We start from the raw sequence: 12,231 nt of genomic DNA on the forward strand, positions 1-12,231 counted from the left end.
AAGCAGTTTTGTTTGAGAGCAAATATGTAAAAAAAACGTTATATTGCTGCACTCATGCATTGCAATACAAAGCAGTGTTAGATTGGATAGATCTAGACATTAAATATTAGCTCCAAATTCCTGCCAGAAGATATCCATGTCTGTCCATGTATTTTGTCTGGTGTCCAAAACCAGTAAAATTTGTCAACAGAAAGTCTTGTCTGGTACCCATAACATTTATTAACAGTTTTCTATCAGCCTGAGAGTTTGACTGAGAAAGCCAGGGAAAAGCAAAAGCAGGAGACGAAGTGATGAGAATAAAAAGAGCAAAGTTTATTGAATAATCTTAGTTGCATATGCTTCAATGCTCAGACTTCTTCTAAATGTCAATGTATCAATTCTAAGACTTCATACAATTCCGACAGGTGTCGTCATACCAAAGCAAAAACGATGGGAAATGACTGCTTCACAACATCGTCCTGTGACGTTAAACACCTTGAATTTCTTATCCACACAATCATAAGATTAAACAACAACAGCATGCATTGCAAGAGCAAGGAAATAAAAAGGTAATAAAAATATATAAAAACATAAAATGAAAATGAATGATAATATGATTAAAAGCTAAATCAAATGACAATAACATAAATGACTGAATATTAATTATTATAAAACGTAATAGTATAAAAACAGATGTACGGGGTTGCTTTTTTTTTTTTTTTTTTTTACAATTTCTTCAAAACCATTTTACCTGTACTCAAAATCATACACACGTCAATCGTAATATAAACACTACAGATTATTCATTAGACACTATATCAAAGAAATTGAGAACACAGCATCCATAACATGTCACAGAAAAAAAAAAAAAAAAGTATATTGCATATAGTAAACTAATTTTGAAATTATGTAAAAAGAATGGAGTAAGGTGAATATATTGTATAATGTACTGCAGGTATAGTATTTTATTGATTCTGTCCACAATGTTGTCTCTTTCCAAGCAAAGGGAAAAATCCTCTGGACTGACGGATTCAGCCTTGACAACACTCTTGTTCTTTCTAGTCCTCATCCATCTATTACATGTATTCTTTCACCTCTTCCTCTCAGATTGTTTCCATCCATTGTTCAAAACAACAGATCTGCCTTATATTTTGTACAACTGTTTTAGTTGGTTTGACTTTTTCCCGCCTGCGTTTTGCAACAAATGCAACAGTCCAATGTATTTTAGTGAGTGAGTATGTTAAGAGTTTTGCAAAAAGAGTGCATGAGATTTGCAAATAGTGTCTAACTGCCTGAACTTGTTCAGGGTTTTGCAGAAAGAGGAATTTATTCAACAAATTGGTTTAGGCCATTGTGAATTTGGTTCAGAGAATGGGGTTTAGTGTCTTAGTAATTGTGAAAAACTGTAAAGTAACACACACGGGTTGCTTAGATCCTTCAGCAGTTGATGTCTGAGGAGGACAGAAAACCAGAAAGACATTCAGTTTACTTGAGGTTTAGACATTCTCAAAACATGAAGGGATTTCCTCGTTTTATCTATTAGCTAGAAAGGGTATAACTAAATATTTTAACTAACTGCAAAAGCTGAATAATCAATCAAAGGCTACTGATTAATCTGTGAAATAATCAACTAACAGTCGATTAATCACTGCGATATTTTTTGATAATTGATTTTATCAAAAATTATGTTGATGCAGGACTACACAGCATCACACCTGGAAGTACAGCATAAGAAATCTAACTTCTTATTGTAATTTTAGGCATGCATTTTCTTTTTATGTCCGATTAGAGTAGATAAATGAGTGAAACTCTTTCCACATGGATGGCAGTGATACGGCTTCTCTCCACTGTGGATCTTCTCATGTATTCTCCGATATTCTGACCTCTTGAATCTCTTGTCGCAGTGTGAACACTTGTAAGGGGTTTCAGTAGTGTGAACTGTCTGGTGCACTTTCAGAGCACCATCTGTAAAAAAACGCTTCCCACACTCGGCGCAAACGTGATCCTTCACACCACTGTGTCGTTTCTGGTGTATTTTTAATGCAGTCATATTACGAAAACCCTTTCCACACAAGTAACAGACGCAAGGCCTCTCCTTTGTATGTACTTTCCGGTGGTCCCTTAGGAAATCTGGCCTAAAAAATGTTTTACTACATTGGTCACAATTATATACTCGTTCTCTAGAATGACTAAGCAGATGTACTTTATAAACACCTGACTTTATGAAACTCTTTCCACACTGATCACATGTGTGTAGATTCTCTCCAGTGTGGATTTTCATGTGATCCTTAAGGGCTCCTTTTCGTGCGTAACTCATCCCACACCGATCACATGCATGTGGCTTCACGCCAGTGTGGATTGACATATGTTCGTTAAGGGTTGCTTTATGTGCGAAACTCTTCCCACACTGGTCACATGTGTAGGGCTTCACTCCAGTGTGGCTTTTCATGTGTTCGTTGAGGTTTCCTTTATGTCTGAAACTCTTCCCACACTGAACACATGTGTACGGCTTCTCCCCAGTGTGGATTTTCATGTGTACATTAAGGTTTCCTTTATGTGTGAAACTCTTCCCACACTGATCACATATGAATGGCTTCTCTTTAGTATGGTTTGTCATGTGTACGTTAAGGTTTCCTATTTGAGTGAAACTATTTGTAGCCTGATCATAGGTGTACAGCATCACTCCAGTGTGGATTTTCATGTGTACATTAAGGTTTCCTTTATGCGTGAAACTCTTCCCACATTGATCACATTTGTACGGCTTCTCTCCACTGTGGGTTTTTATGTGCAAGTTAAGGTTTCCTTTTTGTGCAAAACTCTTCCCACACTGATCACATGAATAGGGCTTCTCTCCAGTGTGGATCCTCATGTGATCGTTAAGGTTTCCTTGATATGGGAAACTCCTCCCACATTGATCACATGAGAACGGCTTCGCTAAAGTGTGTATTTTCCTGTGCTCATCAAGGATTTTTTGTTGTGCAAAATTCTTCCCACAGTGATCACATATGTACGGCTTCTCTGCACAGTGGATTTTCCTGTGTTCGTCAAGATTTCCTTTTATTGTGAATATTTTATCACACTGATCACATGCATACGGCTTCCCTCCACGATGAAATTTTATGTGAAGATTAAGATTTTGCTCGCATGAAAAACTCTTTCCACACTGTGGGCAAGTGAAACTTGTTTTGTCTTCTCTGTTCAATGAGGGACTCACGGATGTTTCTTCAGTTTTGATATGATGTTTATCCCCCCCTTCAATCAGTTCTTCAACCTCCTTGTTCTCTTCTATCAGGTCTAAAATGAAAGTAAAAAAAAATTAGATTTCCTTCCGACGCCCATGCTTTATACAGTGAAGACTATGCAGTGTTGTTACATTATATTACTTTATTCAATTTCTGTACCTGAAAATTGTGATGTTTCACTAGCATCTAACGGGGCCAGCAGAAAAAAATCCTTATCGTTGAGTATTTCTAAATATGTGATATGCTATTAAATGAAAGATAATATATATATGATAGAGCAATAGAATGAACCATGAAAGTAACAGAAGTTTCTCCAATACATTTCAACAGGCATAATTAGGCTGAATAACTAAATAAAAAATATATTTGCTAAACTAATTTGTCTCTACCCAAAATTAATTACAAATGCAATGAAATGCAGGGATTGGTCCCTGGTATCGGCAAGTACCAAAAACTTAAGTATTGGTATCGGACTAATTCTAGAAAAAGTGGTATCGGTGCAGCCCTAATTTAAAATAAACAAATCAATTAATAAATCAATCAATCAATCAATTATTGACAAAGTACACAAAAAACAGTGTTCGAAACATACTAAGTTTATAATAATTTATAATTGAATGGTCGGGTTGGGAAATGTCGCATCAATCTATGCGTAATGATGTCATGTACATAAACAGGAAGATGAAATATTTTCAAGAGATGACAACAACTTACATAATCATCATAATACAAAAAAAGCACAACATACTTAGAAAAAATAAAACATTTAACACATCATAGCACTCAGGTCTCTCTCTAATTTGTAAAATTGTATGACTGTACATAAGGCAAGTTCTGGCTATGCGCACTAGTGTTGGCAAAAATACCAACTTTGGCACCAATTCGGTATTGAGCGCTGTTTATCAGGTTTTTAACACCTCTGATTGGCCATTGCATTCACACGTTCAACATTTATGTCTCTGTTTGGCCATTGTGTTCACACGCTAAACATATGTCTGTGATTGGCTATAATGATCAACGCTTCAAAAACATGTCTTCAGAGAGCGCTTACACAGATACACACAGGAGCGTTTGAAGCAGGGATGGAAATTAGCACCCGCCACCAGCCAAATGCGGGTGATTTTGTGTTGTGGCGGGTAAACTCGCTTCACCTACCGGCCACCGTGGCGGGTAAATAAAAATAACATACTGTTTCACATGGACGGCGGACACTTTTAGAGGAGGCACACCTTCAAAAAAATGTGGCGTTACATTGCAGGCGTTAAGAGGTCTGCAGAGAAAACAGCTCAGGAGGAGCCAGTGGACAAAGAGGCGAAGGTCAAAAAACGTTTTTTTTTTTTAAAGAACGATGGAGAAAAGCAGACAATGGGGAGTCCCGCGATTGGTTAGTTTACGACGAGACAAGTTCTGCTCGGTATGTCGTCACCACGCTTCAGAAGATTGTGTGTGTCAGGCACAGCGCCAGGATTTCACATATTCAATCACTGTTTAACCTAATAAAAATTACTGACTAATATACTGTTATATTATCTGTGCGTATAATATAGATTTAAATAGCTTGATGCTCTTTAAATATTTTGTTGCATTGTAAAAAGTGTCGGTGCATAGGACGGACCTATCCGCGATTGCTCTCCGTGGTTCTGACCAAAAAAAAGAGCGCTTTGTAATCTCCATTACGCATCATACCTGCCGTTGTCTCTTAGTGCGCTACGAAAACTCTTGAGGTATAACTTAACTAAAAGTATACTACCACTAAAGGTATACCATTGCCAGGCGTCTTCAGGGCTATCATCCACTCGCAGAGGCGCTGGCGCCCTCCTAGCAACGGCACTGGTCGCTGAGAAAGATGTGATACATCATGAGATGCACAAATATGTCTGGAGACATGACATGTAAGACATGATTTTGACCACTTCATTGAGTTTTGTTTTGTAGAAAGACTCTTTTTAAAATATTTTCGTTTTGTATAAATTGTATCTTAATTTTCCTCAATGTTTTATCAACCAATTGCCTGTATTTAATAAATAATAAGAAAATGTATAGCAGACAATGTAATAAGACGCCGGCATGATCACTTGCATTGCACGTGAACTGAAGGGCGCCGAAACTCAGCTTGTGCCTCACAGATTTTAGAAATATAAGCTATCTATTATAGAAAGCTTGAAATGTCTACTTTCAAACGAAAATATTCAAACGAAATAGGCTCTCTGATTGTGAAATCCATATGAAATGTCCATTTCTCTCTGGCGCTCATGGCGAATCTGCATCGTCAACTTCATCTTTCGGAGGCAGCCCTATTCCACATATTTTCGAACCAGGCTCAGGCCATTCTGGGTTGAGCGAGCGACCCTGCGGAATGAACGAGCGGAGCGGAATATTCAGAAATGCGCTCTCCACTCACATGCTCTGATCGGAACAAACCCGTCTGCTGAATTTGCGCAGAAACATCAAAATAGACATAACCAGCTTTTTAAACAATTTTAAACTTTATGAGCTTATTGACGATTTTTTATAGTTCTTGACAAAATTTGAATATATTAAACTTTTTTTTTTTTTTTTAAGAAAAGTTTTGGGTGGGCCTGTTGAAAAGTGGGTGGGCCTACTAACGCACCCATAACGCCATGCCTGGTGTGTGTATAAGAAAGAAAGATGAAATGTCAGTATTTCATTGAGACTTGAGATTAAATAAACTGCTGTAGATCTTGTAGTATTAATTTTCACATGCAGTTACACATTGTATGTTAAAAACAAGAAAGTGGCTGGTAAAAACATTAAGTGGCTGGTAGATTTTTAAAAATACACCAGCCACAGTGGCCTGTGGACAAAAAAGTTAATTTCCATCCCTGGTTTGAAGGCAGGCGTCTATCAGCGGATCCGTCTATCAGTGGATATATTAGGGATCCACTGACAGACGCCTGCTTTTGAACGCTCCCGTGTGTATCTGTGTAAACACACTAACACACATTACCAAAGCCCACGCCCAAAACACTGGATCAGACAGGTGAGATCTAACATGTGCTATAGTATGCAAAATTACCAAATAAAGAAATAATTAAAAACATACAATGGCTATCTATTATCCTTACATAGCTACTATTTAACAATAAACAGCCAAAAAAATTCCATAACATTAACAAGTTGCTGTTGTCCATAAACACATATACATCGTAAACATGCAACAAATAATAAACTCATCACGAGATCAACACAAACACCAAGTAAATACAGAATAGTACTAGGCTGACGCTCATCATCACAGTGTGTCTTACAGTAAGACGCAAGACTCTGAGACGCACGTAACCTACACGCATGTAAATAATTAAAGCGCATATGTATATTGAACACACAGGAGAATATATTTATTTAACTGAATCGCAGCCTTTGTGATCTCACAATAGCACTATGCTATAGTATGGTTTTTAAACGGTTTTAGTACATTGTGCAGCCTTAGAAAACGGTCTAATAATGCGGTTCATGGATTCTGGTCCGTGGAATTCACCACTTCCGGTATTTTGTCCGTTACTCGATAAGGGGAAAGTGCAATTGAGGATTTTATAAAATTGAGTACTTTGATTTAATCAAGGAATACACAGTGATGTCTATGCAAGCGGCAATAACAAACTGTTCAACTGTAATTTGACAACATGTTTTATTCATATCAGATAAACTTTGCGTAGGTAACTGTAAAGTTTACCCTATTCTTCTCCCAGTTCACCGGCCACTTACTTTCATGTATTTCGGGAGAAGTAGATTAACTTATGTGTTGTAAATTTGACAGATCCGATTCTCTGAATTAACATGGCGGCGCCCATCACGTATGATAGAATTAACATGACCATTATAAAAGGTATTTAAACAACAAAACATTCACTTACAGGTATTCGGCAATTGGAATATCAGATGTTTCAAAATCTAGTTTACAAGATTGTGAATATTTTGAACAAAAAAGGAAAAATTAAAAGCAATACATCAGACATACAGCTCTATTGTGTCTGCGGTGTGTCACGTGACAAGCATGATGCGTCGATATGGAAATAATAAGATACTCAGCTAGAATATTTTAAAATTATGTGTGAAAGGGTTAAGTTATTTCACAGCTCTTATGTTTTCTGACTGCAATCACTGAATCTGATGAACTATAAGTATTATAACATTACTGAAGAATCAAAAATAAACACCAACCTATTTGTTCTTCAGTATCTTCCTCCTTTATTCTGCAGAACTCTGGATCATTCATGTTTTCAATTTTCTTTAACAAACTCTACCGTCTTCACTTGTAGGCTGGTGGGAATATTCCAGCATTTACTGGTGAATCGCTGTGGGAGAAGCAGATTAGCTAAAATCAAAAACAAATCACTTATCAAATTGATGCTTTTATTAATTCACACACTTAAAGCACAGTGTTTGTGTTTATCTAACAAACTATCGAAATATAGTTATTTAATTAGTTTTAACAAGTTCACATATTCTACATATCTATATTTTGTCTGTGAGTCATTATACTGAAGATGCTTTTGAGCAGCTGTTAATTGTGACACTCCTTTTTTAATTAACCACAGTTATAATAACTTCTATAGAGCAGTATATGTCCAATGAACCTAAATATAGTTTATGACTTCAGCTAGTCATTGCATAGTCATAAAAAATAAAAATCATACAATCAACTTGCTGATGTTTTTTTCTAGGGACAGAAACGGCTCTTTAAATACAATGAAAGAGCATGACAAAGCAACATTTTTATGTTTACAATGTAAAACTTTCTCCATATTCAGACTTCCCTCTTGCGATGGATTTAAAGTAACAGCTGCTGAAAAGCCTCTTCGTGTCAGAAATAGATATTAATGTTAAAAATAACAAACAAAAGAAAATACCTATTCCTAATGGCTACCCTCACAAGATCATACTTTGACTTTTGATCAAGTGACATATCAGTAAATGCCATTATTGCTCCAAACATGGAAACAATCATACAGACGAACATACAAAAACACACGATAATCTCTCAGGTCATAATTAATTTAACACTGGTTCCCTACATCGTTGCCTGCTAGGCTATGTTTATGTCAGTCAGCAGACGCCAGAAAAGACGCACAAATAGCTCTGTAGCAGATGAAAAACTTACAGAAAATACACTGTAAAATGTTGCTATAACAAGCTGCGCGTTTTTTATATAATTGTATAAACACACGAAGCACCGTGAACTGCTTACCTTATCTCAAAAGGCTAACGCTGTGATGGCGATAGTGGCGACGTCTTCTTCTTGTTTTATGGCGGATAGCAGACATCATGTGCATTATTACCGCCACCTATAGCCCGGGTGGACCATGGACCCAGTTTTTTATATTTTTTCTACAAAAAAGGTATGTACATTTCTAACAGTATACTTTTTTATCATATTACCTTTGCATCAAATAAATAAAAAACAATAGTTAGCGCTGCTGTGGGGGTGTTTCTTATACAGCGGCTGTGGGAGAGACGGGGTAATATTGACATCTTTCTCTCTTCTGACTGCCTTTATCAATCTTTCTCTATTTTTTTTCTTCTTTTTTAAAGTTGTGAAAACACTATTGTGGAGTTTTTTTTGCTATTTAAGCAAATGGGAGCATACAAATAATGTAGTCTCTCATTCACCACTATATATGTTTACCCAATGACGACTTCCGCTTCTGAGAAACCTGGAAAAATGTGAAAAGGGACACTCAGCCTACGTTTGCCTAAATTACATACATTACACCAACCTGTAGGATCAATTAAGGGTTATTGGTGTGACAGGATGAGTCTCTCTAATATTTGTTTTGGCTCGTTAGAAGTTTTTCATTTTTAATGGTTGCATATACCTCAAATGGGAAGACACGCCCACTTTCGTTGAGCAACGTCTTGACATTGAGCACACCTGTTCGGCCTAATCACGGAGATACATTAGGTTCTCGTGGCTTTATAAAAAGAATAGGCTTGTTTGAGATGAGCAAAATCAGCGCAGAACCGATCACCGGTGATCAGCGCGAGATGCATGCCGGTTAGAAATGTGTCCGAGTGCATTCCACCTTGCTCTGATGTCATATGTCAAAAATCTCTCGCGAGCGCAAGGCAGACGTGTCGGATTCTGCAGTCGAGCGCAGTTGCTCTCCACTGACTGCGCTGATCAAAAGCACGATGGGAAACGACTTGCTGACGACACAGCCAGTGGCGGTTCTAGACCATTTCAACTGGGGGGGCCAAGCTGGGGCCAGTTGTACTGTTAGAGGGGCCAGTTACATTTAGACCTTATTGTTGTCATATTATTTTCTGCACTGCACTGTAGGCATTAGCAGGCAAAATACCATGTTTACAATCATTCAACAATGTATTTGCATTTCCATTATATTTTTACATTTGCATTGCATATTCAGAATCAGTCACAATAACTGTATTCTACGATTTGTGGGGTTTATTTTTCTTTTCTTTTTTTTTGCAAAAAGATCAGCAAATTCACCTAGATTTAAGGCCTTTGCCCTCCTTGACTCAATACTTAGAACACCTAAATTGCTTAATCTGTCATCTGACATTGTGGACCTGAGATAGGTTTTCACCAGCTTTAGTGCATACAAAATATAATATACAATTAAATTATGCTTATTTTAAATGTATTGTGCAGGCTAGGTATAAAAAATATAGGAAAAAACATGCTTCAAAACAGAGCACAAAGCGCATATTCGCATCGCGCGTGCAGAATGATGTGCTCAAAGCAACGTGGAGTCACAAGTGCGCATTTAAAAGTTCACGGCACAAAGCGAAGAAAAGCCGAGCGCACAAATCCTAGTGTATATCTGTACAACAGTTTATTGATAATTTGTTTCTTCACAGTTTTAAATTCCAGTTATTGTGCGTTTGATGCCGATTCATATGGTGTGAACAGGCACACGGTAGCGAGTCGTTTAAAAACAGCAACAAACATAAAATACAAATACACAAAATAAAGTCATTTTATGCAAATCCACAGCCTTTTATCTACAGATCATGCATTATAATGTGAATATATCATATTGGAGAGAGTTTTACCGTGCATCCTGCTGTAACCGGACGAGGCGCGCGCGCTGTTTGAATACTGAATGGAGAATGATTGAAAGCGCAGAGGAGGGAAAACGAGTTTCCATACACTTTAATCTAATGATGTAAATAGACTTCTGTCCCTCACATTAAGCTATGGAATGGCTTCAGATGACTCTGTGAAATTATAATCAGATCAGACCCAAGTCACCCAAACTGACGTGAAAAAGAGGCGCAGAAAAGCGAGCTGTTTGCATCCCTGTTCATATATTTTATCCTTTTTCAAACTGCCACAAACTAACAAACGGCCAGGTTACAACGTTACACTTCTGTAATGCATTTAATACAAATAGAACATAGCCTATTAACAACTTTACTCACCTCTATATTTCCTTCTTTGCTTGAACTAGGCTATAATATTCGCGCAAAACGTCCACCAAATTCTGAATAGAAAAAAAACCTGCAGATCCGATTTAAGCAGTCCCTCTAGGGTTACATTTGTGTTCCGTGTTGCCACTGTCTAATAACGGATGTGGAAAACAACGATAGCAAAAAATTGTTTTGTAAAAATTATTTCACACTCCACATTTAGGGGGGCCACAAGGGGGTCCAAGCTTGTTGTCACAGGGGCACTGGCCCCCCCTGGCCCCCCTCTAGAACCGCCACTGGACACAGCTTAATGCTCATTGGTTTAAACTACTGTGATGTATTGTTCTCTTTTAAAATGTTTGATTTTAAAACGTACTCGGTTACTAACGTAACCTCGGTTCTCTCTAGAGAGGGAACGAGTATTGCGTAAGCTAGCTTACGCTGCGGGAAAGTCTCCTTTCACGAGATACTGAAGCCAAAAATTATCCTAATTTTTATAAAACTTGTCAACGCAGTGCGGCAGCCTGCAGACCTAGGGCAAGCGAGTCGCGTGCCCATTGGCTGCTCTGCGGCAACTGCAGCAGCCTATGGCTGAGCCTTGCGCGTGACGTCACGTCCAATGAGCGCGCTTGGCGCGCTTAGTGCGTCACAGCCCGTCATAGGGGTGTGGCTTAGCGTATATAAGCAAGGAACAGAGGCTGCTTCGCTGGTTTCTGTCGCATGAAGCGAAAACGAGCTCGTGGCGAGAGCACGGCGGGTTACGCAATACTCGTTCCCTCTCTAGAGAGAACCGAGGTTACGTTAGTAACCGAGTACGTTCTCTTACGAGAGGTTCTCTCGTATTGCGTAAGCTAGCTTACGCTGCGGGAACACCTTTGTCAACGCCGTGCGCGCGCCCAGCATCCTGAATGAGTCCCGTGGGGAGCCCAGGGAACGCGAAGCGGAGCTGGGCGGCCAAGATACCACAGTACACAAGCACGTAATATGGGGCAGGGAGCGGCACAGCCGGTCCAACTAACACTTCCATATAATGCAGCTCAACCAGTAGAGCTAAATCAGCAACGTAGCCCGCGCACAGATAGTGGGCTGGCTTACGCGAGACTTAGACTGATAGCACTTTGGCCTGCAAGGCGGGAACTTCCAGGTTGTAAAACCTAACAAATGTGGAGGGGGAGGCCCAGCCTGCCGCTGCACAAATGTCATGAATGGGAATCCCACTGGACCACGCCCACGATGAGGCCATGCCTCTGGTGGAGTGTGCCCGAATGCCCAAGGGGCACTGCAGGTTTTTAGATGCGTAAGCAGCTGCGATAGCATCGACTATCCATCTGGACAGAGTGTGTTTCGAGGCGGCGAGACCCTTGGTGCGCCCACCAAACGAAACAAAAAGCTGCTCTGAACGCCTGAAAGCGGCGGAGCGCGAAACATAGCTTCTCAGCGCCCTAACTGGGCAGAGGAGGTGACTATCTGCCTCGCAGCCAGTATTCGGCAGGGCTGAAAGGGAAATGACCTGCGCTCTGAAGGGAGTGCCCAAAATTTTTGGGACGTACCCATGCCTCGGTCTGAGAATAACTTTAGAGTCATTAGGTCCGAACTCGAGGCACGCAGCGTTAGT

At 39.1% G+C, this 12,231-nt stretch overlaps 1 protein-coding gene across 2 annotated transcripts; it reads right to left on the minus strand.

The window, feature by feature from the left end:
- Window positions 1-288: 288 nt before the first annotated feature.
- LOC311296029 (uncharacterized protein) lies at window positions 289-10,922 on the minus strand. Of its 2 annotated transcripts, none has more exons than XM_084417667.1 (3): window positions 8,431-10,922; window positions 7,404-7,537; window positions 289-3,273 (listed from the first exon to the last, which is right to left on the minus strand). In XM_084417667.1, exons 2-3 carry the CDS (start codon window positions 7,456-7,458, stop codon window positions 1,736-1,738), a joined length of 1,593 nt encoding a protein of 530 aa, XP_084273793.1. In that variant the 5' UTR covers window positions 7,459-7,537; window positions 8,431-10,922; the 3' UTR covers window positions 289-1,735. The 2 variants fall into 2 exon arrangements, with proteins under 2 accessions (XP_084273793.1, XP_084273794.1); XM_084417668.1 differs by having other exon boundaries at window positions 7,404-7,557.
- Window positions 10,923-12,231: the final 1,309 nt, after the last annotated feature.

The sequence above is a fragment of the Rutilus rutilus genome (genome assembly GCF_951802725.1).
Source record: "Rutilus rutilus genome assembly, chromosome: 8".
In the NCBI taxonomy this organism is placed as follows: domain Eukaryota; kingdom Metazoa; phylum Chordata; class Actinopteri; order Cypriniformes; family Leuciscidae; genus Rutilus; species Rutilus rutilus.